Source organism: Uloborus diversus, unplaced genomic scaffold, assembly GCF_026930045.1.
Source record: "Uloborus diversus isolate 005 unplaced genomic scaffold, Udiv.v.3.1 scaffold_11, whole genome shotgun sequence".
Lineage (NCBI taxonomy): Eukaryota > Metazoa > Arthropoda > Arachnida > Araneae > Uloboridae > Uloborus > Uloborus diversus.
This window is the reverse complement of record NW_026557765.1, coordinates 800,358-827,960: the sequence shown is the minus strand read 5'-3', so window position 1 is coordinate 827,960 and position 27,603 is coordinate 800,358. Positions and strand designations below refer to the sequence as shown.

The 27,603-nt window shown below is 32.6% G+C and overlaps 1 protein-coding gene across 1 annotated transcript in view; it reads left to right on the top strand.

Annotated features, from left to right (window-relative positions):
* LOC129232194 (spectrin beta chain, non-erythrocytic 5-like) overlaps window positions 1-27,603 on the top strand; it is a 138,542-nt gene that overhangs the window by 17,613 nt on the left and 93,326 nt on the right. The window contains exons 15-31 of the mRNA XM_054866435.1: window positions 806-901; window positions 1,966-2,082; window positions 2,173-2,364; window positions 3,867-4,086; window positions 4,887-4,987; window positions 11,147-11,233; window positions 12,255-12,317; window positions 13,464-13,594; window positions 15,856-15,915; window positions 16,158-16,284; window positions 20,457-20,521; window positions 21,956-22,037; window positions 22,159-22,236; window positions 23,082-23,209; window positions 24,410-24,647; window positions 26,044-26,183; window positions 26,946-27,069. Of these exons, the coding sequence (XP_054722410.1) occupies window positions 806-901; window positions 1,966-2,082; window positions 2,173-2,364; window positions 3,867-4,086; window positions 4,887-4,987; window positions 11,147-11,233; window positions 12,255-12,317; window positions 13,464-13,594; window positions 15,856-15,915; window positions 16,158-16,284; window positions 20,457-20,521; window positions 21,956-22,037; window positions 22,159-22,236; window positions 23,082-23,209; window positions 24,410-24,647; window positions 26,044-26,183; window positions 26,946-27,069 (2,049 nt within the window). The remainder of the gene's footprint in view (window positions 1-805; window positions 902-1,965; window positions 2,083-2,172; window positions 2,365-3,866; window positions 4,087-4,886; window positions 4,988-11,146; window positions 11,234-12,254; window positions 12,318-13,463; window positions 13,595-15,855; window positions 15,916-16,157; window positions 16,285-20,456; window positions 20,522-21,955; window positions 22,038-22,158; window positions 22,237-23,081; window positions 23,210-24,409; window positions 24,648-26,043; window positions 26,184-26,945; window positions 27,070-27,603) is intronic.

The following is a 27,603-nucleotide window of genomic DNA, read 5'->3' as shown; positions in this document are numbered from 1 at the left end:
GAATAACTGTGGTAGCTTGCTTCAACTATGGAAGTGTACAATTTTTTGCTGAGAAAAGTATAGATCTATTTAGCTATTAACATAGCCTGTAACTAAAATGACAACATCAGATAGTCCCGCAGTTGCTGGCTAGCATCTTCTGTTTTCAATTTCCCCCCATAAATATTAAATTCTATGAAGTAAGTTAAGTTTTCCTGAATGAACTTATAAGTAGATTACAATGTGTAAATTGGCAATAATAAATAGTAGATATAATTTTTTTAATATTCTTTAGTGTTTATTTATTCACAGCATTATTTATTCACGATTGTTATGAATAATGACTAATAAGAACAGATTCACAGATTTTTGACGAATCAGGGGCGCCCATAAGGGGGGAGGAAAGAGGGGCTCAAGCCCCCCCCCCCAGAAATTAGAATTTCCTTGCTTTTTGTACTTTTTTGTTTGCAAAAAAGTAAAAACATTTCTTCTCCAACCATTAAGGAATAATTAATTAAAAATGTCAAACTTTAATAACTCTAATCTGTACTGAAATCAATTTCTATGGAGAAAATATCCTGCTAAAGCATGGGAAAAATATCTGAGCGCCCCCCCCCCCCTTAAAATTTTGCATATGGGCGCCCATGTGACGTATCCTATTAGCTGAGTTCAATTGTACTTATACCATGTGCAAAATGCTAGTTTTTTTTTTCTTTCTTGCAGAGTTTTTCTCTTGCGAGAAAAAGTCTCAGAGTCTTTTTTTTAAACGGTATTGATTAAAGTTGAGTTTGATAAGTTCTGCTAACTGGTTTTAATTCTGTTTCAGTATCAAGCAGACGCGAATGAAGCCGAGTCTTGGATGAAGGAAAAGAGGCAACTAATGTCCAGCACTGATTATGGCAAAGATGAACCAAGCGCTCAGGTAATTGAGATGCAATGTGAAAAACAAAAGTATGGAAACATATGTAGTTCATAAAATCATCTTGTAAAGCCTGGGGTCATAATCTTAATCTGAGAGTCCCTTTACTGACCTAGTAGCCTTCCTTCAAACCCTTCACTTAATAAGACTGACTTGTCCATCATTCAGTAACTTTCATAAAGGCACATGTGCCTGCATTATTTTTTCAATTTTCTTCACTTTTTTTTTTCTTTGTTCTTTTTTTCCCTTTACCAAATTTTTCTCCTGTTCAGCTGTCTTTTTCCTTTCCCAGGTTAAGGTTACAAATATAAAACTTTCTATCTATCTAATGCATTTAATATTTTTAGCCTTAAAGAACACGGAAATTTCAAATAGGCGAGAGTGTGGAATAAGGTGTAATATGTCGCGTTAACATTGCCACTTTTATAGTTTTAACTTTGCATTTCTAATGCTGACAGAAAATGCGAAAATTAGCTTTCATTTTGGGAAAATTAGTTGCGAGTAAAATAAAAATAGCTATTAGAAATACATATTGATCCAAAAATGACAGAGGCATATTTTCGCCTCAGAGCAACATTAAGATATCTTAGTGTTATTTCTGGGATTAAATATCTTACTGTTGCTCAAAACATAAATAATTATAGTGTTTCCATTGTTCAAAGAGAAAAAAAAGCACCAAAAAGGATATAACTTTCTCTGGTTTAGAAAATATTAAGTACAATTTTAATGTTTTACATTCAACTTTTAAGTAATTTTAAAAAATATTCTAGATATAATAAAATATTCTAGTTTTTGCTTCAAAAATTATTTTTATTAATATTAATACATTTTTCGCTGACTCTCACAAAATATTTAACTTCAGTTTGCCATTTTGACCTTTACATGAGATTCAGAATAATGCTGATTAATAAGTTCCCAAATATAAAGTTGATAAACTGAATATTTATGTATGGTGAATTGTTTAAGATTTTGCATATGTGATTGAGCATTCAGGAAAGAAATAAATTCATGATTTACATATGCAAATTTATTTCTTTCCTGCTACAATGTAATTCAATTCAATCTAGGCTCTACTACAACGACATGCTCGACTGGAAAGCGAGATCAAAGCTTACAGCTCGGACATCGAGAGATTAAATGAACAAGCTGAACTGATGATTAAGTCTGGAATGGCCACATATTTTGTAAGTGTTCGCTTCATGTGCAGAATGGGGGTTTTCATTAGCACGTTTGAATTAGATGACTGAATTATTTAATATCTTCGTTTCATTTAGTTATCCGAAACAGTCCAGGAACCGGATGCAGAGGAATGGGTGGAGGAAGTTGTAATTGCCCCTGTCGACGAATGGGTTGAAGAAATTTATGACAAAGAGGTTGTGAAAGAAGTTATGGAAGACCGAAAAATTCCTCAAGTTCGTGCTATGTACAAATTTTCTGGACAAGATATAGAAATTGATAAGGGTGAAGTAAGTTATTAGTTTTTTTGTTGCCAGTTTTAATGCATTTTATTGGCTATAATTGTTTTCTAGTGCAGTCATAAATGCGCTGAAAATTCCCATTTTTCCAGTTTTGGAATAGCTATGTAAACCAGGGTTGCCAGATGAAAATTCAGGAAAATAGTCAATCGCCTTCATGAAATTTGCCAAAGATAGCCAACAGGGTTGCCAGGTGAAAATTCTGTAAAATAGCCTACCACCTTTGAAATTAGCCAAAATAGCCAACCTGTAGAAAAACTGCCCTCCGTTTTTAGGTGTTTTGACAATCTTTAGAAAGAGATTCGTTTTTCTATATTACTAAGCTAAATAAAAACTCAATAGAGCATAAAGGAACAAAATCATGAAAAAGAGGAACAAAAAGCGAAATCTGCGACATTTTATACTTCTACTTGTGGGAGACTTTCAATTTCAGATGTGTAAAACATTTTCCCAATATTCAGAATCTTGCCTGAAATGTGGCAATAAGCAATTAACTCTGGTAACTTAAACAGCCAAATGTACCAGTTTTGTTGGGTTACCCTTAAAATAAGAAACCGAAAATTTTAGACTGTAATATGATTTTTTTTTAACTTTGTATTGGGACATTATTTTTCCTATGTATGATGAATATTAATTGAAATGTATGCGCATGCTTTAAAAATGACATAAAGCTATTTGGAAAGAATTACTATTGCTGAAAACGTCAAATCAAAAGTTTGGCTATTCCTTTTGAATTTTTTCTTGCCAAATGTCATCAAGAATAGCCTAGTATTAGACAAACCTGGCAACCCTGATGTATACCTTACCGCAGTTGTTTTTGTTTTCAATCAAGATACTAGACTGGTTATGCATGAGCAGCAATCATACTCTAATATATTGTTAAAAATAAAAAGCTCAAAATTAATTTTGTGCAAAACTGTTTCAAATAAAGAGCAATAGTCTCAAAAAAGTAGTGTTTAATACTCCTAACTAAATTACCAGCGATACTTTAAGAAAATGTATTATGCTGTGACAGAAAAAACAAAATACTTTGCCCGTGTTTTTGCCATCATCATTAGAGAAAAGAGTGCAAACCAACTTTTTTCTACCCAAAAAGTTAAAGAATAACCTTCACACCAAAAAAAGGAAGTTATACAGTGGACGCTGGTTAATTCAATCAGTGGTCGATTGAATCAACCTCTTTAATAAATCAAATCGTCAAAAACAGAACAAAATCCAGCTTTATTAAATCAGCTGCTTTATTTAATCAAAACTATTTAGAACAAATGTGATTCATATATGCAGTAGCCACTGTATATGATTAGAAATGTTTACAACTTAAAATGTTGGTGCCATGCATTTGAAAACTGTGAAAAATACTGTTTTTCAAGAAATGTTCTGTGCTTCGACATTTTTCACTTTGACTACTTGGTATCATGTTTGAATTGCATACATTATGTGTGCATGTGTTGTGTTCTCATAATATGGTTACATATTCATAACTTTCTTGTTAGGTGATGATTTTATTGCAAAAGACAAATGCTGATTGGTGGAATGTACGTAAAACAAATGGCCACGATGGTTTTGTCCCTGCAAATTATGTTACAGAAATTGAGCCAAAGATTGTACGGAAGAGAAATCAAAAAGTGGTCAAAGTACCTGAAAAACGAAAAGTTAAGAAGACAGTTATGAAAAAACAAATTGTCAAAAAGAAGAAGCAACAGTTGCCATATAGTAAGAAACTTTTTTACTTCATTAATGTTTTACAAATGCATTAAAATGTGTTCATTCTGTGCACCTTTGATAAAATAAATAATGTTTTAATTTTGATAGACAGAGTATTTAAATAATGGAATTCTGTTAGGTGTTGCTTGCTGAAGTTTATATGATTTAAAGTGCAATCTGTTTCTTTGATTTGAACAGTTAATAATTAGTAAAATTTTCCTATAAAGTAATCAGTTTGTTCTGAGGACTATTAAAAAAAATTTTTTTTTTGGGGTCTTACAAATATTTGTATTGTGCCAAAATATATTCTGAAGTTCATTAAAGCTTTATTTTAACAAAAGATGCACTACCATGTTGTCGCCTCAGAGCAACAGTAGGACATCTTAGTGTTATTCCTGGGACTAGATGTCTTACTGTTGCTCTGAGGCAACGATGTAATCTTCAAATCTCATTTTCTGATGTAAAATAGTCTGAATTCCATCTATGGTGTGAAAATGTGCTTAAATTGAAAATAATCTAGGGGACTAAGCTCCCATGCAGATTAAACCCTGGTGTAAGAAAAAAAATATATTGGAATGTTTTAATAAAGTTTTTAAATTCATTTCTTATTTGTACTCTCTGTGCTTCTACTATGAATTTACTTTTATTTAAAGCAAGTTTACTACTCCATAGGTCCTCCCTCTTGTCCTAGTTGGGTTCTACTGTATAATGTTAATTTCATTAACTCAGCATTTTTTTTTTTTTTTTTTGAAAGCGTATGTGAGCAAAAGTTTGAGAAACTGGTTTTTATTTGATGAATTTAATTTCAGAAAAAGTCCTCTCTCGTTCTCCAAGCAAATCTCAAGAATTCATCCAGAAAAAGCAAAAAAATATTAATGAATCATATACTGAACTGATTGAATTATCGAAGGTATTATACCATTATGATGTTTTTTATTTTATAGTTTCCATTGAAATTCTATCATTTGTTTGCAAATTATGTTTCAGTAACAAAGCAGTATTTTCTTTTGTCATATTTCTCACAAATGCTTAATCAATGATTAAATGAAAAATTTCCTTTATAAAACACTAAAATAGCATGTCCTCGGTTTTGTTTCACTTTGCAAAAAATATTTACTTGCGGGTAAAACTATTCATTGACAAATTAGAGCATAAAATTACCTTTAAAAACGTATTTTTACTGTAGCTTTTAGAGTTGTGGAGATATTTAACTTCAAAGTCCGTGAATGTTGGTCCACAGTCTGAGCTAAAGCAGAGAGTGATGTGTAGGACTTTTGCAGAGACCAGAAAATAAAAAGAAAACCAGGGAAAGTAGACATTTTTTCAAAAATTCACGAACTTAGAAATTAACTATAACCGCACCTCCTATAGCTACAATGAAAACAAAAATACCTTTTTTTAAGATAATTTTATGCTCCTTAATTCATCAGGGAATAGTTTTACCCTCAAGGGTTTTTGCGATAAGAAACAAAAGGTAAAAAAATCACACCTGGAATCCTTGATGGCGGAGCGAGTTATATTGTGGCAACAACACAGCAAAAACATATTCAACTTATCATAATTATGATATACAGTGGCTCCCAAAAGTGTTCGTACACTTTGAAATTTTTTAGCAAAACCAAAATAACTCAAAACTGAATTCGAATATGAAGTCCAATATTTTTTCACATCATTCCTAAGTCATTCTTAATACAACCCATTGGTTTTTTTCAAAATATTGACGGATCTTCTTTTTGAAATGGGTCAGAAAACGAAGAGGCAGAGAAATAACACGCCACAAAAGTCATCGTACACTCAAATATTTTCGAATAAATTCATGATTAAAATTATCATATGCCGTTTTATTAATATTTTTTCATTGTGTTGACCCATATAAGTCATTTGGCTTCAATTTTTTCTTTATTTATTCCTTAATATTGTGCTTATTACTGTAAAATGGTTGGTATTCGTAAAAAACCGCAAACACCATTCAAAATTTGAATTTTTTTACCACAGAAGGGGTAAATTGGTTTGAAATGTCTCTAATATAGTTAATTTATTTGTTTGTATATGAAAGTGCTTGATAAAATGCTTTAAAGAAAGAAATCGGACCGAAAACAAGGTAAGAAAAGGTTAACCGGCAAAGTTGACAAAACGTAATCGGAAATTTAAAGTTAAAAAAATTATGAAAAATACACGTTTGAGGGTTGTAAAAGTTTCTGCAGAGTTAAATGAAACATTTTACATTTAATTTTCACCTAAAATTGTTCGCCAAGTTCTCTGATTAGCTGGATTAAATGGGACCTCTTCCCGCAGAAATTTTCTTAATCGTGCGAAAAACAGAAAGCTTGCGCTTTTCGTCGCAAAATCAATGATAAATAAGCTCAAAACGTTTTAGAATTACGTCTTACTTACAGATAAAAGTTAATTCAAAATTTGTTTTTAAATTGTTGCATAATTGTAAGTAGAAGAAAAAATTATGAACTTAATCTTAAGAACTTAGTTGGATCAGTTAAAGAGGACGATGGAGGTATTTTAGTGTGAGGGTGCATATCAGCATCAGGACTTGGTAGTTTGGAATTTTTTGATGAAATAATGAATCCTGCTGTTCCTATAAATATTTTAAAAACCAATTTTGAACTCTTAGGCAAAAATTTGGTTATTGGAAACAACTTTGTTTTCTATCAAGATAACGATAAGAAGCACACGGTTTTCAACGTTTGCGTCTAGTGCCTCGAAAATTGTCCTAAAGTTTAGAAAATACCCCCTCAATCTCCAGATTTGAACTCAATGCAACATATTTAGAGATATCTGGTGGCTAGATTACGAAAATACGACTTTGAAACGAAAATAGAGCTAGAAATAGTAAGACTCGTAGTGTGGTTGAACACTTACTCGGAAATTACGCAAAAAAAAAGAAAGAAAAAGAATGAAATTTATTCCCAGACGTTTAAAAGGTGTTATGAATGCTGTATGATATTCTACTAATTAATAACTTAATCAAAAGTTAGATTATTCAATAATATATACACATTTTATAAAGTGTACGAAGACTTTTGTGAGATAAAATTTCCGGCACTTTTTGGTTTTTTATTTTTAAAAAATTAAGTTTTAATATTTTTTAAAAACTTTTCATGTAGTTTTGTTAAAAATAGAGCATAGATCTTATAATTAAATACCTATTCCGAAACATTATTTCTAACCAATGGATTGGGGCCTATTTTGTTGAAAGTCGAAGGTGTACGAAGACTTTTGGGAGCCACTGTATATATTTTTAAATGTGTTCAAAAGACTGATGGAGGTAGAAATTTGCAGGGGGTATCTTGTATTTAAAGGACTGTGACCCATTTACTATAGTTCATTTAGGGAGAATTGATGGCAGAAGTAAACAAAGAGGGTTGCTGTTTGGCGCCAACATTTGCACCTGTCATGAATTACTCAAAGGATTGGCGATTCTTCTTGGGAACATTTCGCTTATCTGATTGGCACTTTTTCGCCATTCCATCACCAATCGGACAACAGTATTGCCAAGTGTCACGTTGCTTTGGTTACTTCCACAGTTCTCGCTGAATTCACTATAGTCCCCTTTTTTAACAAACGCCAATTTTAATGTTTCAAACAAAAAGCTTCATTTCTGCCCAAACTTGAACCCCAATATGACTTGCTGTAATATCATTTGAAAGCTAGTGGAGTGGACTAGTTTTTCGTAGATTTGACTGGTGTAGCTGAAACGATTGTTTTAGAAAATACCGTTTGCAGATTTTGGCGCCAATTCAAATTTGAATGCTTCAAATGTTTTGAAGCTTGTAGTTTGCTGAAAAATTTAACTATCTTGATGAAAAAAAGTGTTATTTTATAAGATTTTGTCCGCTCTTTCCAAATATGTACTTGTTTAGTGTGTAGGATTTCTAAAAATTTCATAAATGTCTTTTTCAAAGATTTTTTTTTTGCTCATTTTTCTTCTATGTCCCTTAACTCAGTTACAGTTTTGGATTGGACATAATAATGAGTAATTCTCTGCCCCACTTTTGCTTTTCTACCTCCCCCTTTTGTTTTGCTGATTAGATCAAATTCACCCTATATATAAAATATCTTAATCCATTACGATGACTATTGCCCCCTCTACTGCTATTTATATATAGCTGGTTAGGCATTACAAATAATTATATTTTTACCATGCTTAATGCAGGGGTGTTTGTCATCTAAAATTTCAGAAAATTTTGAGTTGCTGTTTCCGAAAATTTTGGGCTGACAGCACATTTTAAAAGTGAAAACATTAAAAAAAAAAAACTTTTGAAATTGTTTTCCCCCCATGATTTGAATGGTTTCTGTATGCATATTTGAAAAGTTTTTATGGGGGAGAGTGGGGGTCGAGTTTCCTCATAGTTTCCAAAAATTTCACCGTCTTCAAATAAAATTTTTGAGTACACTTGCACCCCTGGCTTAATGGTAATACATAAACTTCAAATTTTGCAATTAAGTTTAGTTTTTCCCATCATTTTAAACTTTGAGACTTTTTCTCTAAAATTTGATCATTAGAAGTTTTATACCAATACATCACTATCAAAGAGGTAGAACCATTTCTTGTTTATAAATTTAATAGCAAGTATTTGTCAAGTTTATAAGACGTAAAAAGTCTTAGCTATTAAAACAGTCTGAATATTTATTTCTGTATAATCACAAATACGCAGAGTACATCCACAAATTAACCAATATATTAATAGACTAGGATGCTTTAAAACACACTCTCAAACTTAAAGATTTTGCGCTCATGAAAGAAATTAACTTTCATTGTTCAGACTTGCCAAAAAGTTAACAAACATGACAAAAGCTCTTTTATCTCAAGATATAATTTCTGCCATCTCTGTTGCTTACAAAATGTTATATTTTTAAAGGACAAACTGATATTTTCAATGAACTGTTGTTACTTCATGCTGAGGTGAGTATACTGCATGGATTTATCTGCAAATTGAGAAATAAGCATGGATTTGGAGAGCTTCATACTTAGTGTGTTTTGAGAGGAATATGGCATGGAACTATTGCTGATAATTTCACTACAATATAAATAAGTTAAGATTTATATCAGTAAAATCTTTGGAAATGACGTTTTAAACATAAGCTATTTACATTTGCATGGTTGTGCATAACTAATCCGGAAATAAATGAATCCAATAAATTGGCTTAATTATTTTAAAGTCAGTACCAGCTGTGAAAAATTTTGAAGGTCTGTATAAGACTTAGACAGGGATTTTTGACCGTTTTAAGTTCTTTACTGTGATTTGATTGTATTATTATTGTGCATGGTCAATGGTTCTTTTTATTGGTGTTTGTAATATTTTTGATGAAAAATCATTTAATTTTGTAGTTTTTATTCATTATTTCCACGTTTGTTTCCTGTTGTTTCTTGGTTTTTTTAACATTGTGTTTATACAGGTTCAGATTTTTTTTTTTTTTTTAGATTGTTGTAATTGCTTGTTTCATAAATTTGTCCTTTAAATGTTCGCCTCTATTTTTCCATTCTCCTCCTTTTAAAAGATTCTGTAATTTTAACAAGTATGTCAGTATTGTAGTATAAGTATTACTAGTAATTTTCGAGAGTTGAACTAATAAGAAAAAAAAATTAATTGAACTTTTTAACCATAATTTTATGTTTTCCAAAAAAAAAAAAATAGTATGTTTAACCTTAGAATTTTTAACATGAAGTTCCTGTTACTCAAATGTAATTTTTGAATTTTTATGATTGATAAATTGAAGGGGCTGCAAAAAGTTTGTACCTCCAATTTCAATGTTTCCAAAGGTCTGCATTAGAGCTCAAAATACCAATCCACACTGCTTTCTTTTTTTATTTTAATTACTCTTGTATGCTTCTCAGTACAGTTATACATGAGAAGTCATTCAATTGTTTTCAAAATTAGGATGTGATTTGATTATTTTAAGCTTTAATGCAGACCTTTTGAAAATTGAAATTCAGAGCAACCTTTTTTTTCCTTGCAGCAAACCCTTTAATCATCCTTTTTGGAAATTCATGTTGGTTTGCAATTTTATCTTTAATATTGTTGTTTTGTTAATGCACTGATATTTTTTATTGATTTTCCCCCCAGAGTATGTAGCTACAAGAAAATTTGCATATTTTATGCATGATTATTATTTCTACTAAAATTTTTCACTAAACATTTGTCTCTATATTATCTATAAATATGGCATCAAAAAAAAAAAAATAATAAATAAATAATGCCATCTACAAAACTAATAAATCATAAAATACTGAACTGTGCATAAGTATGGATGCACAATGACCTCTCTCAAGTCTGTAGCTTGCAACCTAGAGGAACAAATTTTTAAAAAGAAAAAAACTATTGATTTCAGGTTACAAGTTTATTTAAATTTCATAATGTTGCATTGAAAAATTATCAGCATTTTTTTCAGAAAATCCTTATGCACAAGAAAAATTAAACTCTGAGAATAAATTTATTCAGTTAAACCTACTTTGAAAAGAAATTATTTCATATTAAGTTCTTTATTTTTTAGCCTTAACCATCCATAACATTATTGCAATCTTAAACTTCTACTCAACACTTAACTATAAGTTTCTTTTAAATCTTTCGTGGATTTTAAATGATTATGTGCTCCAAAACATCAGATTTGAGAGGTTTGTCTGTGTTGCTGATTACAGTAGAAGCCCGTAGCTGTTTTTAATATATATTAACATGTACATGAATTAAACAGTAAATTACCACCCTTAAGCCAGGGCTAAGAGAATAACATGCAATATACTTAAACCCTGGCTTAAGGGCTGTAACTCACTGCTTAATACCAAGCTTTGCCTTCAATTTACGAGTTGAACCGCACCATGACTGTGAACTCTCTCTGGTGAGCAAAACTAACTTTAGCTACCAGCTTCTTGGCACTCTCAGCTTCAATGAGACGATATCTGCCTCCAGATCGGTTAATCACTATTCCAGACTTACGAGTCCATAACAAGGACGAAACTGCAGTCTTTGGGTGGTGTGATTATCGTGCTGTTGGTATATTGCATGTATGTAACATGAATATTTTCTATTAAAGTTGATTATGTACATTGTTCCAATAGGCTCGCAGACATTACCTGGAAGACTCCATCCAGTTGTATAGCTTTTACCGAGAATGTGATGATTTCGAAGCCTGGATGAAGGAAAAGGTATTCTCACTTATTTACTTCGTTGCCTTTTGTACATTGATTTCTATTTAGCCTTTAATTGTACATGAAGTACATCCTTGTATGATTTCGATTTTATTAGTTCTGTTTGACTGAACCATGCTTATAGGTTAAAAATTATATGAATCCTTAATGTTTTGCATTAGGATAGAATGGGTGCATACCTGGCAGCTTCTTATTTTTTAATTTGCAATAATTTATTCATCTTCAAAACTTCAATCAGAAGATGGCGTGTGATATTTCTTTATTGATTAGGGAATGCAAAATTGTTTGATTTATTCAGGCTCTTAAATAAAGACAGGTCTATAAATTGAAATTTGTCATCCACCCATTCATTTCTTTGAAAACATACGACAAAACAAATGATAAATGGATTTGAATTTCATTCAAGTCCATTCATCGTATCTACAAGCGCAATGATATGTTGCATGTCAGGACCAGCAATGTAAAATGGTGCGACAAAGCAAACGCTCAAACAATTTATAAGGATAGATTGTCATACACTTAAAAATTTGTAGCTGAATTAATCGAATTTCAGTTCACATGCACCAAATTAAAAGCCTAGTTTTTTCACCCTTGCAAATAGCATTGTAGGGGGGGGAGAGATGTTTTGCTTTGCCAGGATAGTAGACCGAACAAGATTCTGCTTGATACAGTGGATGCCGGTTAATTGAATCAGTGGTTAATTGAATCAACCACTTTAATGAATCAAACTGTCAGAAACAGAACACAATCCAGTTTAGAATTAGCCGCTTTATTGGATCAGCCGCTTTATGGAATCAAAACTGTTTTAAACAAACATAATTCTTATAAGCAGCTCCCACTGTGCTGCTGTTGTTTTTTTTAATATGAATTTGCTTTTGATGTAAGGAGGTTACTGGATATTTTACACCGAAATTGTTTATGTAAATAATTGTGTATTTTTCCTTTTGTATTTTAAGTATGTATTTGAATTGATTTATGTGTTTTCAATTTGTAAATTTGGGTTTTTAATAATCAATAGGATAGAGTCCTCACAACTAGGGATCCAAAGGAAGGGGTTGAAGTGATGAAGAAAAAATTTGAAGTATGAACAGTTTTGTTATGTATTTTTTCTTTTTTAGTTTAAAACTGCTTTTTAAGACTAAGATGAAGCACTTTCATATTTGCCTGGAATTACTGAATAAACAAAAGAATAAATAAGATCGTTTGTTTAATCTTTGGCAAAATATTGTAATGTTAAAGAAGAACTAATAACTTTAAAACCAGACAAAATAAAAGTGAAAAAATGTTCTGAAGGAATTCATTAAATTCACTTTCTTTTTAAAAGTTCTTAAATAAGATGTAATTTCGAGATGAATTACATTCATAATTATCGTATCTAAGCTTTTAAAGTTAAATGATGTTCCAGACATTTAAGGAAAAGAAATAGGTACAAAGAAAATCAAATTGGAAAGATTCGCTAATGAAGTTAAATATGTCTCTTGTATTTGAAAAATGCTGATGATAATTTTTATTTTCATGTACGGGAAATACTTTTCCTCAATAATTTAACTGTCATGATAAAAATCTCTGGTTTTGAAAAGGAAGCAGAATGTCACTCACAGTGCAATGAAAGCAATGAGTATAATGGTAATAAGAATTTCCTTAGACTTTTTAATGGTCTTGTTCTTGACAGCAGGGGCAGGTACTAGGGGAGGACATGAGATTAGACGGTCCCCTTCATACACTTATTCAGCCATCCTTATTGTGTGCGATTGTAGTATAATAGTTACATATACAAGATGAATGGATGAAGAGTATCATGCAAATATATTATTATACATTGTGTTCAATTACATTAGAATGAAATGTAAGTGTTTGCCATAATCTTTTTAATTCATTAATTAATTGTTACAGCAAGTATTTGAAGAGATACTTCTTTTTATTTCTTCTAAAATTAATTAATAAAGTTCTTTCCCTACCAGGCGCCTTATTCCACGCCGATTTGTTGCTTTTTATTAACACCCTAACAGTTCCAGAAATTTTTTGTACCCAAAACTGTTTTTCAGCATGTCTCCCCCCTGCCCTAAATTGCAAGTTTGTTTCTGCCCCTCCTTGACAACTAATTTTGTGTGACATTCAAGGGCCACTTGGTTTTTTTCCTTAATGTTTATTGTTCAGTTCATGTTGCTAAAAATGTTTCAGCAAAAATGCACATTTGCAAGAATAACTTAGTATTTTTGTTTTGTAGAACTTTCTGACTGATTTGTCTGCCAGTAGTCGGCGCATAGAAGAGGTCGATAGTTGTGTGGAAGAATTTGTCCGTGCCAAACATAGTCAGTTGGGTGCAGTCAAAGCTCGTCAAAAGCAAATTCATGACAGGTATGGTGAATTCTTACTTTGAATCAGTGGCGCCGACTCCATGGGGCCTGAGGGGGCCCAAGCCCCCTCAAAAATATTTTTGAGGGGGCAGAGCCCCCCCAATAAATCAAGAAAACTATTAGTTATATTATGTTTTCTAAACTCATAAATTTATCTTATATTTTCCTTGTTCGAAGATAGTTTACCTTGTAAAATACATTCAGTAATTAGTTAAAACAAATAATTATTACGGTAGTAAGCAGGTTAACTGAAAAGGAGTAGTGTGAATAATGATGGTGTTATAATGCTGCAAGCACACTTAAAAATTGTCCCAGTGCTCGAACTTACGGGTCAAATCTGTTGCCGGTGGGCAGCGCTGCGGCGCACTCTTCTAAGTGTTGCTGATCTGGAAAAAATATATGAGGGTTTGATTTGTATATTAAATGGGAGGCGTGATTGTTTTGAGTACTTTTGGGAATTGTGTTTAAAAGAAAAATCTTCACAAAATGATGATCCTTCGCTTCCTCGGAATCGACGTATACCAAAGTATGAAAACAACGAAGCCAGTTCCCCGCATGCTTTCAAAATCCCAAAGGCACTTTACATTGAGGTTTGTGCAATGGTGCAATCTTGCATTATTGGGCGCTTTACATCAACTGAACTCGCACAGAACATTGCAGTTGAACAAGAGTGCTTGCTTTTATTAAACAGAGGTGAAACAAATTTTGAAAAATCAATTGAGTTTTTAAAAATAACCTAGACATTGAGAGACTGCGTTTACACTTTAATATGTTAGCCGGTATAACTAATGAAAAAACTGGTCTTAAAAAAAAAAACATGCGTAAATTAAATTATCTTTTTACGAAAATACTGGGCGTGTTTGTATTTATAATTCCTTTTTTCAAAGCCAAAAAATATGTGTCAGGCTTGTCGAGTTTTTGGGGTTCTAATGTTGATTATATGACTTTAAAATGCTTTAAAAAAACTTTAAAACTCACTATTTTCATCTCAAATTTAAAAAATTTCCCCCGGTCGCCCCCCCCCCTATTTTTTTAAAAGTCTGCGTCTCTGGGAGTGCCTTTCCATTCAAGTCAAGTGTCCTTCCTACGTTATAATATCAATGCTTAACTACGGCACTGCACGGCTCCCCATAAAATAGAACAAAAAAATCTCTTACTAAGACAAGTGATAGGATTTAACAGTTGAACCAGAAAATTTGTAAACCAATTTTTAGATTCTTTTACTTCGAAAACGCCGTGTCACATACTGTTTATTTGTTAAAATTATACACACCAGAAAATATGGCATTTTCAAGGTACAAAAATCTGACCTTTATTTGGGGTGGGGGACCTCAGAGGGATTACATAACACCCTAAACCCCCGGTGATGTCCGGCCCCTCCAATAATTTTTGCAAGTCGGCGCCCCTGCTTTGAATTATATATTTTTTGTAACTTTTTGTTGTCTACATTTTTTTTTCTTTCTTTCTTTCTTTCTTTTTTTTTTTTTAAATTCTCTAAAGTAAAAAATGCAAACTCTTGGGTTTTTTAAAAGTTAGGTTTAAAATTTTTTTAAAGTTAATGTAAAACTTTTAAATGGAGCAGTACTATTTCATGCATAGGTGTAACATCTTTTGTAGATACATGTGTTACTTTTAAGAGTATTAAAAATCTAGTATTTATAATTCTTCTGCACTTTTTTTTTTTTAACTATGTTCTATACTAGTTTTTGATAGTGCCTCTTGACTTCCCTACTACAACAGCAATTAGCGTCCTAAATGTTTATCTTATGTATTTAAATATTTTCTACCCATTGCCAAGTCTTAGTTTTTGGCATTCTTGCTTGCATTCTAATTAAAACTTTTGACTTTTTTCTTTCTTTTTTTTTGACACCATGTTCATTTTTACTTGTTCAAAATTTGACTTATTTAAAAGAATTACGAAAAAAGTTAAAAAGTTTTTTAAAATTTTTTTTATGTTTTTATATTTTGTCAGTTTTTCTGTATTTTTTTTATGGGCTAAATTTCTACACAGATGGCAATACCAGGGTCCATTGTTAAGTTTTTGAATCACAAACTAATCTTGAAATCAGGAAAAATTGCTATTTCAACAAGGTTGCAGACATTTACCAGAAGCAGCTGTTACTTCAATAGGGTGAATAGTTTTAAGAGGGCTCTTGACCTTCACTCGAGATTGATAAATTGATAAGGACTAGCCTAGCTAGGCTAGTCTCTGGTTGTTACATTTGTAATTTTTGTATTTTTATTGAAATTTTTCTGTTTCAGGTGGAATGGTCTGAATCATCTAAAAACTGAAATAGAGAAAAGTTTAGAAGGCGCCACCAGGTAAAATACACTTTATTATTAGCTTGTAATTATTCTTTCTCAGTTCTTCAATTTTAAGAGAGAGAAAACTAAATTAATATTGTAAGGAAATCTTAGTTTGAGTTGTTTTTATAATTAAAATTTGCTCATGAACAAAGTTATAATTAATACCTTGCTATAAAGGATGAATTTTTTTTTCTATCATATTAAAATTTATTAAATGTTTTAACTGTTATAAATGAAATCTATTTTTCTTTTCACAGTGTTGAGTTATTCGAAAGAACTTGTGATGATGCTTATGAATGGATGTTGGAAAAGTTAGAGAAAATAGAAACAGACGACATTGGAAGGGATATGAAGACTGTGCAAGCCTTACAACGAAAACATCAGGTAATTAACTTGTGCCTCAATTTAAATGTTCTAAGTGTGATTGAACAATTCAATTTGTACCCAAATGCTCACTTTAAAACTTTTGTTAATGATGGTAAATCTGTAAACTCTGCAATTACATGCTATGAGTAAAGTTTTTAAGATTAGAGAAATTTTATTTTATTAACTGAAATCGAGTTAATTGAAACTTCAGCTAACTTGCTGGACAGCATTATGTAAACAATTATCAGATTGCGTTTTGAGACAAGGCTGATTGATTAGAAAATTTTCACATGAAATCATTTTGAAGAATAAGCAAATCAGCTGCAAGAGGATCTAGATCATATTACGGAGTGGGCTGATAAATGGGGTATGGCTGTTAATGTTGGGAAATGTCAAGTGCTACATTTAGGGCATGGAAATAAGTGTACAAGTTATTATTTGCAAGGTTCAGTCATTAGTCAGGCAGACAAAGTTACTGATCTGGGGGTCTTAATAAGTCAGGATTTAAAGTTTAGCCAACAGTGCAGCATTGCTAATAACAAGGCCAATAAGATGCTTGGGTTTATCAATAGATCTATTTCATACAAATACAAATACAAATGTGACGACCAGCAACAGGCTCTGGGCCCAGCTAGGCTGGTCCTAGTCAATTAATTAGTCCCCAATAAAGATCAATGGCCTTCTTAAAGCTATCCACTCCCTTGCTCATTACCGCCTCTTCCGGTAAGCTATTCCAAGTGCCCACGACCCTGCTAAAGTAGTAGTTTTTCCTGATTTCCAAGTTAGCCTGAGATTTAAATAGCTTAAAACAATGACCCCTTGTCCTGCTTTCCCCGCAAAAATTTAATCCATTTACATCTTTCATTTTGATAAATTTAAATAACTGAATCATGTCCCCTCTGACTCTCCTTTGCTCCAGGCTATACATGTTAAGCCTATTAAGTCTGGTATCATAATCTAAATCTGAGAGTCCCCTTACTAATTTAGTTACCCTTCTTTGAACCCTTTCCAATACGAAAATATCTTTCTTCAGATAAGGCGACCAAAACTGAACAGCATACTCCAAATGAGGTCTTACTAAACTCCTATATAAAGGCAGAAGAACTTTCTTAGATTTGTTTGAAATAGATCTCTTGATGAACCCAAGCATTTTGTTGGCTTTGTTACTAGCAATACTGCACTGTTGACTAAACTTGAAGTCCTGATTTATAAAGACACCCAGATCCATAATATTTTCTGCCTGATTTATGACTGAACCCTGTAAATGATATCTCATACGCTTATTTCCATAACCTAAGTGTAGCACTTGACATTTCCCTACATTAACTGCCATACCCCATTTATCTGCCCACTTAGTAATATGATCTAAATCCTCTTGCAGCTGTTTTACTTGTTCTTCATTTTCGACAATCCCCATAACTTTTACATCGTCAGCAAAACAATTCATGCTTCCAGAAATATTTTCATTGATGTCATTCATAAATATAATAAACAAAAGAGGCCCTAAAACTGATCCCTGAGGAACCCCACTTAAAACATCACTCCAATTAGAATGATTTCCTCTCACAACTACTCTTTGCTTCCTACCAGTAAGCCAATTTCTAACCCAAAGTAAAGTTTTTCCTCCTATTCCAATGTCAGCTAACTTGCTGAGAAGAGCAACATGCGGTACCTTGTCAAAAGCTTTTTGAAAATCAATATAAACAACATCCACACATTTTTTGTTATCTAAAGCTGAGGTAACCTTGTCGTATAAATGCAATAAATTAGTAGTACAGGATTTACCTTTCCTGAAACCATACTGCAAACTAGTCAACAGACTATTAGTCTCTAAGAACATCATGATCTTAATTTTGATCAAAGTTTCGAAAATCTTACAAATCACCGAAGTCAAACTTACAGGTCTATAATTCCCAGCAATACCTTTAGACCCCTTCTTGAAGAGTGGAGTTATGTTAGCCAGCTTCCAGTCCTCTGGCACCGTCCCCGAGTTATAAGAAGCATTGAAAATATTCAAAATAACATCCACCAATTCCTCTGCACATTCAACTAAAATTTTTGGATAAATATTATCTGGTCCCGGAGCTTTAGTTGCTTTAATCTTTTTCAAATGAAATAAAACCTCCTCCCTGGAAAATACAAAATCTTCAAGCTGTATAATTGCTTGTCTTGTTAGTGTCAACTAGAAGTTCTTCTACCCTTATATAGAAGTTTGGTAAGACCTCATTTGGAGTATGCTGTTCAGTTTTGGTCTCCTTATCTTAAGAAAGACATTAATGTATTGGAAAGGGTTCAAAGGCGGGCTACAAGGCTAATAAGTGGACTTGCCCACTTAGATTATGATTCCAGGCTTAGAAGGCTAAAAATGTACAGTCTTGAGCAAAGAAGAGACCGAGGGGACATGATTCAGCTGTTTAAATTTATTAAAATGAAAGACGTTACGGGGCTGAAGTTTAGCACTGAAAACAGGACAAGGGGTCATTGTTTTAAGCTATTTAAATCTCAGGCTAACTTGGAAATCAGGAAAAACTACTACTTTAGCAGGGTCGTGGGCACTTGGAATAGCTTACCGGAAGAGGTGGTAATGAGCAGAGGAGTAGACAGTTTTAAGAGGGCCATTGATCTTCACTGGGGATTGTAAATTGACTAGGAACCAGTCTAGCTGGGCCCAGAGCCTGTTGCTGGTCGTCACTTTTGTATTTGTATTTTAACTGTATATGTCAATTAAACCATTAAATTTGATGGAACTGTATTCCAGATATTAACAAGGGTGGATAAAAGGGAGAGGCAATGGGGGCGATCGCCCCTCCCTTGAGGGACACATCATTGACAAATTTTTCTGAATTGAAGTTCTAAAAAAAAAGTGCAGGTCAGCTTTGACAACATTAAGGGGAGAAATGGGTTCAGTGACTTTCCTCCTGTAATTTTTCGAAATTGACAGGGTCGGATTTGGAAGTGTGGAGGCCCCTAATCAGGGCTCGAAAAGATCATCATATTTTCGAAAATATCCGATCCTTTGCTTTATATCCGAATATTTTGATATATATGTATATATCGGATATTTTCGACCCGTGAAAGTTAGGATATTTTGTAAAAATTTTATTATGGGGGCCCCTTTGTTGTGGAGGCCCCAGGGCAGTAGCCCTGCCTGCCCTCCCCTAAATCCGGCCCTGGAAATTGAAGTTCCAAAAGAAGCAATTTTAGACGATTTTTAATCATATTAGGGAAAGGGGGAAGGGTTTAAACATTGCCCCTGAATTGCTATGAAATTGAATTTCCAAAACTCAATTTTAGAGTAACTGTTTCAATGGAAAAGGAAAGGAATAGGTTCGGGGACCTCCTAGGATAGATCTCTATATTTTTTGCAAAGGCGCCCATATAGGGGGGGCTCAAGCCCCCCTAGAAATAAGAACTTCTTTGCTTTTAGTGCTTTTTTTTCTTTGCGAAATGAATAAAAATTTCTTTTCCAGCCATTAATGAATAAGGTATTAAAAATTTCAAACTTTAATATCTCTAATCTGTACTGAAATCGGTTTCCATAGATAAAATATTCTGCTAAACCATGAGGAAAATTTTTGAGCCCCCCCCCCTCTTAAAATTTTGCATATGGGCGCCCTTGTATTTAAGATGTGTCAGATAAAATTGATGTGCCCCCCGCCCCCCCAGCATGGATTAATTAAACGCATAGTAGAGGTAAACTAAAAAATCAATCGCCTTCTCCTTGAATAATTTCTGGATCCGTCAATGGATATTGATCATAACACAAAGCTTCGTAGTAGATTAGCTCTTTACTAGGTAGTGAGAAATAGCTTCTCCCTAAATTCCTGCAGTTTAAATACTTGTAGTAATCTGCTTTACCACTTTTGTTTAGCTGATACCAGAGGGAAGGATGTTCAGTACCACATGTTTTTAAATGCTAAAAACATACTCCCCCTCATAAAAAAGGGTGTTAGTTTTTTAAAAAATAATAATTTTTTGATAATCTGAATGACTTTCATTTATTAAACAAAATAAATCACTAACTGTGCAGCACTAATGAATAGAAACAGCCTCATAAAGGGTTAAATTATGTTTTTTTCTTTTCCTTTTTTTAATGCATTTTCATTTAGATAAACGTGTTGGATTATTCAGCTAAAATATTAATTGTAAGATTACTTAAAGTTACATATAATGTCGCTTTTTCTTTGCAGAACTTGGAAAGAGAATTAGCACCTTTAGAGGAGAAGTTTAATCGTGTGAATTTGCTTGCAGATTCGTATGTACATCCTAATGAATATTCTTTTTTATTTTAATTTATTTATTATGTTTGAAGATTTTTCTTTTCCTCTTATTTCTGGTGATACTTTTCTTTTTTACTGAGCAAAAATGCTTTTGACATTAATGCACTATGCTTGAAATGCCATTTTAATGCATATATTTTTGTTATTTTAAAGCATATTATATTTTTTAAGTATTCTTTTGAAAGAAAAGCAAGCAATTCTTAAAGACTAAGATGAGTGTGTAAGGTCTAAAATTGTAAAATCTGTATTACAATGTACATATGAGGCAGTGAGAAGCAAAGGGATGCAAGTGGCAAAATTAAAAATTTGGAGATAACCAGTACAAATGGTAGGTGAACCCCTCCTCTATCTTGGGGCAAGATGTAGTACTAGTAGCCCTGGTAGGTCACGGTATACAGCTTGAATTAGAGAAAAAAATTCAATGTAAGCCTACCCAGAATCTATTTCAACGCGTTTTACCCAAAACTTGAAAATGTCCACTTGCATCCCTTTGCTTCTCACTGCCTCATGTGACTTTTGCTGAAACAAATGAAGTTTTCATTTTAAGGCAATTTGTCATATCAAAGCAAAGCAACTTGAAGTATTTTTTAAAGTATTATAACTTTGTTTTTTTGAACTATGTTACATGATTTAATAATATACAAATGAAATAGTGAGAAGCAAAGGGATGCAAGTGGCAAAATTAAAAATTCGGAGATAACCAGTACACATGGTAGATGAACCCCTCCTCTGTCTTAGGGCAAGAGATAGTACTAGTAGCCCTGGTAGTTGCTGCTATACAGCATGATTTATAAAAAAAAATTCAATGAGATCCTTTCTAGGACCGAAACTTTAACAGAGTTTTACTCAAAACTTGAAAATGTTCACTTACATCCCTTTACTTCTCATTGCCTCAAATGTACAATCTTTAGTCAAATAAATAAATAAATAAAAATAATAATAATAATAAATTAAAATAGCAATAAAAAAAGTTAATTTCTTCTTTTCCCCACTATGCTTTTACTTAAAAGTGTATTTCTGCTTAATAGTTTGAAACATTTAGGTTTTTCTTTTCTCTTTTTTTTTTGTTTTGTTTTGTTTTGTTTAAGTTTTTTATTACTACACAAGCTTTAAAGAACATCTTTTCACTTTCACAAAACATCAAAATTCATGCATACTTGTGAGAGATTACAGTAATATTCGGTTGATTTAATTTTAAATAAGTATTTGATGTAACATGCTTATCTATCGATCAAGTTATTGTAAAAAAATTCGATCTTTAATGTATCTATTTTTTCCCCTATCTCTTATTTTATAGAAATTATTAATGTACATTTAGGCTGTTGATGTTCATTTATTTTTTCATTTAAGGGTATTTATCTATTCAATAAGGTTTTATTTTATTATTATACTTTTTTTTTTTCTGTCAGGGTTAAAGTTTCTTATCCGACTGAAAGGGCCAATGTTACTTCTCGGCAGCAGGAACTGAATGATATGTGGGAGAGAGTGAAGGTAAGTTTTCTTCATCAACATATTCATTATGTTTCTGCTTGTCTTTTATCTTCATCATATTGTAAAAACAACTGCGTTGTGTATGATATTTAAGTCTGAAACGTCAATAATAATCTTCCAGGAAAAGGCATCCCAGCGGCGGGCTCGCTTGGATGAATCCCTCGGTTTGCAGATTTTTAGGAACAGTGCAAAGAGTTTGGTACGTCATTTTCATTTTTTATTGGAATTAAATAATTCTAGTTGTACCATTCCAGAGACGAGTAGCCGGTCAGAATTCGTTAAATTTGTGTTTATATTTTATTTGAATTATTTAAAATTTCTTACTTTATTTTCCTAATTAACCAAAATACTAGTTTACCTATTCCATCACATTTTGATTAAAATCAATTAACTGCAATAAATTTCTTTCAAATCACTTATAATTTTAAATTCAATCTTCAACCATTCCATCGCTAATGAAAGCAAAATTTCTCGGTCATGAGGAGCATAATTTTGATACTTCCATACCTTCTTTAAACTTGTATGTCGTTAAAATGATAGTAAACCAATATATATTTTTTTTAAAACCGTAATATTTCTGAGACATGTAAGATTGAGTAAACATGTATAATTTGAATCTTTTTAATCCAGGAATTATTTAAAACAAAAGAAATACGAAAAACTTTTTAGTGGAAAATGTAACAATGTCAAAAAAGCATTTTTTTTTCTTTTGAACTTCTATCTGTGAGTGAGAGCACAGAGTTGCTATAGGTTGCCAATTTTCCTTTAATAGCCATTGAGCCTTAAAACCAGGAAAACGAGCCAGGCCTAGGATTTGTCTGGATTTGCATGCTGGTTTTCTGAGCACTTTCTTTTAATACATGTGCTGGTTAAGAATTAATGCATTTCGTTAAACTCATATTCCTTTTTTATATTTTTTTTACATAAACTCCACAATTTAGACTCAAACATATAGGCTGTCAAGTTAGTACATCTAGGTCTTAGTAATGCAATATTTTTTTGAATAATTTTTTTTTACTCATCAAGAAACAATTTTTGATTCAGCTGGCCTGGGTGAGTGATGTGAAACAATCGTTGAACAGTGATGAGCCAGCCAGGGATGTTGCGACTGCCGAGAATCTTTTGAAGAAGCATCAAGATCTTGGGGATGACATCGCTGCTCATCAAGATGAGTATGTACTTTTATCAACTACGAAGTAAAAACCAATGTAGATAATGTACGATTAAATTTTGAACTAAGTTCTACCCCAAGTCGTCTTTCTTGCGCCGTAAACAGTCTTTATTTTTATATGTGAGAGTACAGAAGAAAGCATAAATGCTTGAAACAGTTTTTTCATAGCATACAAATTTGTATCTCTGTGCAGACCTGCCAACCTTTGAAAATCCAAAGTCGTAGCTGCATTTTGCGGCGAGGGGGGGGGGGGGGGGGGGGCGCTGTTTCAGAATCAAACAGTGATGAATCAATTGTCAACAGTATCATGAACAAAATAATGATACTTAATGAATTTCAAATATGATAGAGGGAAATATTGATACGGAATAAAAGATTTTAGACTGAATATTTTAAGATGATAAATTCTTGATTATTTGCTGTACAGCCCACAGTTGACACCCGGTCGGAATGTCTTTTTGAAGTAAAATGCTTGCGGCAATCATCACACAACTACCATTTTCAACTGAAAAATCGCTATTGCAAATTGTACATCTTACATAAACCGTCTTTAAAGGTGATGTAAGGAATGGCCGAGTGCTTTTACATTCTTCACGATATTTTTAGCAGTTTTTCCGCTTTTTTGCCGAAGAGCCGATAAACTGCATGAAAACTGAACCGGCAGCACATGTGTAGAAAGTTTGATTTTCTGAATTTACCGGTTAATTTTCAAGCAGTTTATGATTTTTTTTTTTTTTTTTGCATTCTTGGGATTATAAATGAAAAAAACAGAAAATAATAATTTTTGAACCCGCTTTCATAGGGTCGTAGTATAAAGCTGTAATTTGTAGAAACTACGATTTTTTCGTAGCAGTTGGCAGCTCTGTCTCTGTGCATCATTTTGTTGGCGTTTACTTTATATTTTATTCATATTCACAAAAATATTTTGCCCTTTTGTATGTTGATTATTATATTCCTAAAACAAAAAGTAAATACAGTGGAAAACGCTTAACATGAAACTGAGGGGATCGCATTATTTGTTAATGCTAAAAGACTTTTTCGTGTTAAAGAAGTTGTATAAAATTGCACAGTATACTGCTTGAACCGCTATATCCTTTCGTGCTAACCGTTTTTTCATGTTAAGTGTTTTCGTGTTGAACATATTTCACTGTAATAAAAGTCTTAATTCCAATATTTACTATTTGACTTCTTCAACCAATAGGTTTACGGACATCCAAGGCTTGGGAGTAAATTTGTTGCAGAAAAATCCAGAATCCGCAGAGATACGAGAGGCTCTGGTTCAGTTACAGGAAGAGCAAGATGCCATTCATCGTGGGTGGCAGGAGAAAGGAGATTGGCTCAGGCAGTGCATGGATCTGCAGGTGTTTAACCGGGAAGCCGACCAAATCGACAGCATCACAAACAGCCATAATGCCTTCTTAGAATTTGAAGATCTTGGAGTAAGTTTTAAATTATTCATCTCTCTATCTGCTTAGTAACAATGAGAAGACTAACACTCTTCATTCTTTTTCCAAGCATATTTTCTAGGATTAATGTTTACAATAATTTAATTATTTTTCTCGAACTCTTGAATTTTATTGACGCCTATCATGTAACTGTCATGCATTACTGATGATTCACATTAGTTTCTTTCACATGAATTTTGTACCGCATATTTTATTGCTCTAGCTCCGAAAATATCTGGTTGGAAAATTCACTGTTCACATGTGAAAAGAGATTGTACGGTTATACCCAAGAAAGCGGTTTTACTCAGCATCTTTAGCTGCTATACCCAGCGAGCAAGCAAACTTGTTTTGCTATAATACATTCTGGGTAAAAACCCTGCATTTTCTCCAGTCAAAAGCAGGAGGAAGAAAGATCCATATTTACCGAGAAATAACCGGAATGCGGTTTAAAACTGGTTTTATCCGGGGTAGACGAACCAAGTGAAATGGGGCTATTATTGATAAAATTTTTCAATTAGGCTACAAGTTGTGTGCTACAAGTGCATCATGAAATGATTTATGGATAGCTGTCTTTAATTACATGTTGGATCTACGTTTTTTCAGAGCCAGGAGAAAAATGTAAAACTACTGCCCTTACCCGACTTTTTTCACGTTTTTCTATACAGCTACAATGAAAAAACCCCCATAAAAATAAGGTGCTCTTGTCGGCCCTAGAAGTTGCCTCCCGTGACAAGGGCCCTGCCTTGCTCCCCTAGATCTAGCACTGTTTAATTAATGGGATAATTAGTGGTTTTCTAAGCAGTTAATGGAACATTTGCAAATATTCTCCAACGCTGCACTAATCTAATTTAATCATAAGAAAAAATTATGATGAATACTGAGGAAAGTTTGATTTATAGAAAATTTGAATTTTCCGTCTTTGTTATTTTGTTATTTTATTTTTCTACTAGTGGTACCTGCACTGCTTTGCCCGTAGTTGAAAATCAGAAGGTCCTTCGGTTCGCCTGTATATTTACAAATAATGGATGACGAATTTCTCGCCCATTGGCTATGTTCATTCGCTCTCCCATTCCACGTCATGATACTTTCGTAATTTACTTGTTCATCTTACGATAATTTTGCTCCGGAAAGTGTTCTTAAAATATAAATAGAAAGAGAACAAAATCGAATTTTCGAAAAATTGCTTCGAGGTGCACACCCCCATGTTACAAACTAACTTTGTGCCAAATTTCATGAAAATCGGCCAAACGGTCTAGGCGCGTCACAGAGATCCAGACAGAGAGACTTTGAGCTTTATTATTAGTAAAGAAGATATGCAATTTCTAAATAACATAACATCAAGTTTTTTCTTCAAATATATTTAGTGTCATTTTATTATTTTGACTTTTAGACAACATTGGATGATGTTGAAACATTGTTGAAAAGGCATGAAAATTTCCTCAACACTCTTCTTGCACAAGATGAGCGGCTAAGAACGTTTAGTGAAATGGCAGACAAACTAATTGCTGCTAGACATTATGAAAGCAAATAGTAAGTTGGAAAATTCTCTTTGATTTTTTTTTCATTCAAAAAATTTAACAAACATTGAATACGATAAAATTAGTTTTCAGTTGTCAAAACCTGATCTTGAGTTTAAATCTTTAAAAAAAATAAATAAAATAAAATGTTATAATTGCGCAAATGCAACCCAACTTTCTGCAAATTATCCTCTGTATCGCATGATCCATTGGTCCTAAAGTGGGCCCAAAGAGAAAAATTGTTGCATAATCCACAGATAATACAATGGGGAAAAATGAAGTTCATTTGATTAAACGTACAATTTTAGCAGCTAAACCAAAAACAAGGAAGAAGTAATAATTTTTGAGCTATCATCAAATTGATCTAAAAAATAAAGATTTCTTCTTGAAATTGGGATTATAGTATGCTAATTACGTCAAGACAAAAAGTGAAGGGGGGACTGCTTCTTTGCCTGTAGGGTTGTTTATTTAATGTAGCCTTAATCGAGTACACGAAAAAATTCTGGCTACATAAAAAAAAAAACCCTACAGGTAACCAAACTGAGAAGCCTGTATTCATGAATCATTCTGTTGGCTACTTTGGTGTTGCAAAAAATAAAAGCACAGCCAATCTGCAGCATCCTACAATCAACCCCTCTTTGATATTGCTTTTTAGCAGATAATCTAAATGATCCATAGGAAATTATGGTTAATATATGCATATTATTTTACATTTTAATACTCATGGCAAACAAGGGAAGGTTTTATTGATGTGTCATTTGTTTTCCTAATGTAGCATTGACCAGAGGAGAAAGACTGTACTGGCTCAACGCCAGACTGTCAAGCAGAAAGCCGAACAAAGGAAAACTTTGCTTTTATCATCTCATGCATTTCAAGAATTTAGAACAGATGTTAATGAAGTAAGGAAGTTTGTTGTATCTAGAAGTTATTTTAATTTATGACTCCCAGTGTTTCAGAACTTTGTAAAAGTTTTTTTTTTTTTTTTATCTTTCATTGTTCTGTCTTTCATTATGTAGATAATTAATGCTAATTATTTTGTCTATTTCCCTCCGCTGCAAACCAAATTTCTTTTTAGAAGCAAATTAAAAAAAGTTATGAATGCACAAATGTGCAAAAACAATTGTAGACACATGTTTCAGGCCTACAAGAAACCCCTTTTTCAATGCAAAAAATGTGACCAAATGGACAGAAAGACATATGAGAAAAGCCAAAGCTCACATCTTTTGCATAGAAAATGAGATTTCTTGTCCTGAAACACATGTCTACATTTTTTTACCCCCAAGTTTTATAAAGTCGTTTAATTTACTTTTACTTCTTAGCTCAAAGGTGTTGATTTATTTCCCAAAGTTCTTTTTATTAAATACAAAAAATTAATGGAATATTGATTGCATTCAATACATTTTTATTTTCTGTGTTTGGTTAAAGCTACTTAA